At 46.9% G+C, this 4,974-nt stretch overlaps 1 protein-coding gene across 1 annotated transcript; it reads left to right on the plus strand.

Moving 5' to 3' along the window:
- Positions 1 to 3,263: 3,263 nt before the first annotated feature.
- LOC131302767 (uncharacterized) lies at positions 3,264 to 4,193 on the plus strand. The gene is made up of 2 exons (XM_058329569.1): positions 3,264 to 3,405; positions 3,709 to 4,193. The coding sequence occupies exons 1-2, from the start codon at positions 3,264 to 3,266 to the stop codon at positions 4,191 to 4,193; spliced, it is 627 nt and encodes a 208-aa protein (XP_058185552.1).
- The last annotated feature ends 781 nt before the right edge of the window (positions 4,194 to 4,974 follow it).

Raw genomic sequence — 4,974 nt, forward strand, 5'->3', positions numbered from 1 at the left:
CAAAAGCTATTTTGATGAATTATATATGTGAGTAAGCTAACAAGTACGTAGCATATATTGGATTTTCTCCATCAAAATTTTTCTACATTATTGCAAAAGACAATTTCGTTCACGTGGGTCATTTGCCCCATCCCACATACGCCCTCATATATCGTACCTTCCTTTTTCTTTTTCAAAGGGTAAAAACAAAGGTGTACAATAGAGTGCTCTTTGGAGAAGAAAGAAAAATTAAAAAAAAAAAAAAAAACTTGCACGCTTATAATATATACTTTAACGACTAGAAATTCGTCTAATTTTTTTGTAAAGATTGGATCAAGCACTTACAAATAACCAATATATATTGAACTAATTTTTTGTAAAGTCGCACCAAAAAATAAATTACTAAACTGATTGGATCATTTATGTAGGATCTCTTAGTGGGCACACCGTTTTGTACAATATCTGTATGCTTATGGTCGGCACCATAGCTTTTTGGTTATTATAGATGCTGGCTTTTCCAGTAACCAAAATTGAAGGGTAAATTTTTAGAAAGTTGGAGATTTCTAAACGTAATAATTATGTTTTCGTAAGAAATTGTGTTATTTAAAATGGACAAACAAATTAGGATGGAGGGACTATGGAGTATTTTGGCAAAAAAAGCCAACTTGGCATTTTGTTTTGTCTTTATTCATTTTTAATTACATTTATTAGCTTTGTATTAAATTTTTATGGGTTATTGATGCATCTCGACGAGAAGAATCAGAGAAGTACAAAATTCTAACCGAAACTCATAAGTTTTCGAATAAAAACAAAAATAAGTAAAAAAAGACAGACTTTTCGGCTTATTTTTGCCAACTTAGCTTTTTCTTTCTTCTTCTTCTTTTTTTCTTTCCAAAATAGGTGTCTTCTGCAATAATACTGTAGGGGGCCAAAATATCCGAAGGTTCATAAGGTTCAGAAAGGGGGATAAAGGTTCACGCTATCCCATCGTCCAGCTGTCTCAGTTCAACTGTAAATGGGGATGAGCTTCGGCCCGTTGCGTCATTAGTCATCCGAAGGATAGACGGATCCCTGTGGTTCTTTCCGAACGTTGTGTGCCTTGTCCGAACATAATTTTTTTTTGAGTTCGCTCGGTAATCCATCCCAAACGCTCAGGATGTCCTCTTGTTCGGCCATGTTGTTCTTCGGAAAGACTATCAAATGCTTGGAGATTCTTCGCGTGTCAGAAGTGGGCTCCACCGAGTACAAATGATTATAGGACCTTCCAGAAATATCTTGTGATAAGTAAGCTGTCATTTCTGATATTCGAAGTGACATCTCTGAATGATGTGACCTTTCTGACAACGACCCATGTGGCTCTGTAAGACTTGGGAAGTGGTGTTCATTAAATGGCCCTGCTGCAAGGCGCCACCCGAGCAGAACGCGACGCGTGGAAAGTAAGACCAACTTGCTCAGCACACTATCCCTTCGCCTATAAATAAGGGAACATTATCACTGAGAAAGGGGGCATATCTTCACAACAGCACTCTTTTCTCTCTATCAGAATATTTTCTCACTAAACTTCTTCTTCTCTCCACCTACTGACAAGTTCGTCGGAGCTTCTCCCCGGAGGAACATCTCCCTCCGGTTCTGTAGGTACATCAAGACCGGTGTTATCTCACACGCAAACAGCTACACAAGAAGGATCACGAAGAAATCACGCCCCCACAATTGGCGACTCTGCTGGGGACATACAACTTTTGGGGTGTTCTTTGTGTTCTTCGTGTTCTTAACTAGTTGAGGGCATGATACGATCTTCATCTCAAATTCTGTTTGTTCCTCGCGTGTAAACGGAACAAATGGCTCAACACTTCTCACCTCCGGGTCCAGAGAACTTTACCCTTGGGTTGGAGGGCTACGGGTCTATCAACCTCGAGCCCCGTCAACCGGCAGGGACGGTTCCTCACGTGGCCTGCCAACTTTCTTTTCCACCCACCGAGTTGGATATCGCTTTGGCCGAGCAGAAACGCCAGGCGGCTGTTATTGCCATGCTTCAACAACGGCTGGAGGAGCGTGATGAAGGGGTGACTGCCACACCGACTACCGAACATCCTGCCGAGCCCAGCCGACCGAAGCGACCCCTCAAGCGAAGCAGGCCATCTCGTCCAACCCAGATGACCGAACTCCCTATTTTCGAGCGACGAACTGTCTTTGAGCGTCTTGACCAAGGAGCTTCACGACCTCGGCTGACGAGCATTATTCGTGCCGAGAGTTCTCGATCTTCAGCTACAGGTTCCACCGCCGGAACCAATAGGGGAGGTGCATCTGCCCGAGCACAACCTATTTCCGAACGCCAAGTGAGTCCAAGAAGTGGGAAAAAGCTCGTGGATTTAAACAATCCACCTCGGCGTACACGCACCAGCAGCAACCGGGAATATTCGGTACGATCCCCACACGACTCCGAACGCCATGACGGGCGGCATTCGACTAACTTTGGCAGTCGCCACCGAACAGAAGGCCGAGGAAATCAATCGGAGCATGACAATAAAATTACCCTATATGATCAGTTTACGGGTTTGCCGACCATATATCAACCCGTCGACCCAGGTTTTCAGCCTTGGCATGCTCACTTAGCGGGCTCAAGAGGAGAGGTGCGTGCGCCTTCGGTTCCAGCCACTCGGCGACCGAAGGAAAAACAAGAGCATCACCGGCACCATCGACGAGAACGAAGAAAGACTCCAAAGCCGCGCGTTGACGTTCCCCTCCCTATTGTCCCGCAAACCCCAGTTCAAGAGGATAATTCGAAGCTCGGGAAGGCAAAGGCTTCCCCTTTCGTGGATGCTATTCAACAGGAACGACCGCCGGACAGGTTCGTCATGCCGAAGCTGAAGCGTTATGAGGCAAAAGAAGACGCAGTCGCGTTCGTTTGTCGCTTTAGACAAACTATGAGCCTACATAACTTTTCTGACGCCCTTATGTGCAAGATCTTCCCACTCACTCTCAACGAGCCAATCATGTTGTGGTACAATCAGTTGAAGCCCAAATCTATCACTTGCTTCAACGAGCTGGAGTTGGAGTTTAGCAAACGATTTGTCACCAGCAACATTCAGCCGAAGACGTTGTCTATGCTGGTAAACATGCGGAGAGCGGCAGGAGAGACCTTACGGCTTTATACCAAGCGTTATTGGGAGGTCTATAATCTTATTCCCGACTGTGATCAAGGAGTTGCGCCAGAGTCTTTTATGAACGGGTTGGATCCAACCTCGGCAATGTTTTGTGACCTCTGACGTAATCCACCTAAGACGATGGGAGAGCTCATGACCATAATCGAGAACGATTGCGTTCATGAAGAAGCCATAGCCGAGCGATACACACCAAAGGCTCCAGAACCCGCCAAAACAACTGGGCCGAAGAAACAAGTAACAAACGTTCACCAGGGGCAAGAAGGCTAGGGCAGTTCAGGCCAAGCAACCAACAAGTCGAACAACAAGGGTCGACCTCCGCAGCACCCACAGCCGCAGTCGTGGCCACAAACGAAGAGGGAGCCACGGCCAGACGAGTACGTTGCCGAGCATACTATAATCACCGAACCTATCTACAAACTCCTCAACATCATCGGCAAATTGCCATTCTTTGTTTGGCCAACGGTACTCTTGGGCACTGTCGGTAGTGGACTAGGGATGTGCACGTACCATAAGGAGCGCGGCCACTACACCACGTAATGCACACCTTTCAAATGGTATCTTGAAGAGCTAGCAGCGGCTAGGCATCTAAATCAGTGGATTGACGTTCGGCGGAATCCACTTCCACCACATCCCCCTGTTATCGGCAACCTTATAAGCGTTATACAAGGGTTGGTTTCCGAAGGAAGGGCTACCGAGCTTCGTTCGGAAATTGATAGAGCCGTAGCCTCTTTATCTGTTTGCAACGTTGGCGCTTCGGGAAAGCGAAAATGGGAGGATCCGAGCTTCGGCAGTACTATTACTTTCTCATCCGACGACTTGAAAGGTGTGCAACTCCCTCATACGGACGCCCTCGTTGTCACTGTTGCTATTGAAAAATCAACTGTTCAACGGGTATTAATAGACCAAGGAAGCTTGGCAGACGTGATGTTTTATTCGACATTCCAGAGCCTCGGATTATCACCCGCTCACCTTCGGACAGCGTCAACTCCACTCGTCAGTTTTACTGGAGCCCCTGTTTGGCCGCTCGGCTTGATCACTCTCCCCGTGTGAGTTGGATCACGGGTTCTAGACATCGAGTTTGTGGTCGTTGCTTCTCCCAGTTCGTACAACGTAATACTCGGCCGAACCTGGTTGCACGAAACGAAAGCAGTTGCTTTAACCTTTCACCAGGTGGTAAAGTTTATCGGATGGAATGGACGTCAGGAGAGCCTTCGAGGGGATCAAATCCAATCGAAGAAATGCTACATCAGCACTGTCACAAACAAATAGAGCTGTATGGAAGTACAATGCGTGGAAGTCACTCCCATTCCTATAATCGAAGATGTTGGAGTGCCAGCCGAACGAAGATCTACCGAGGAGTTAATTCGCTTCTTAATCCCTGGGGGTGAAGGACGATATTTTTTAATTGGGAGTTCTCTAAGCGTGGCCGAACGCGAGGAGATGTCTGACTTCCTCATGCGGAACATCGAAGTTTTTGCTTGGACTCCACAAGACATGCCGGGTGTGGATCCTTCGTTCGCCATGCACTCACTGAATGTCGATCCAAGTAGGCGGCCGGTGGTACAGAAAGTCCACCGCTCGTCCGCCGCACATATCGAAGCTGTAATGGCAGAAGTGGATCAACTGTTGGAGGCAAGCGTCATTCGGGAAGTCCTATACCCCACCTGGCTTGCCAATCCGGTGGTTGTGCCGAAGAAAAATGGGAAGCTAAGGGTTTGTGTTGACTACACAAACCTCAACGACGCTTGTCCTATGGATAGATTTCCCCTTCCTCGGATTGAGCAAATGGTGGACGCAACAGCAGGGTGCGAACGCTTGAGCTTTATGGATG

The sequence above is a fragment of the Rhododendron vialii genome, chromosome 10a (genome assembly GCF_030253575.1).
Source record: "Rhododendron vialii isolate Sample 1 chromosome 10a, ASM3025357v1".
NCBI lineage: Eukaryota > Viridiplantae > Streptophyta > Magnoliopsida > Ericales > Ericaceae > Rhododendron > Rhododendron vialii.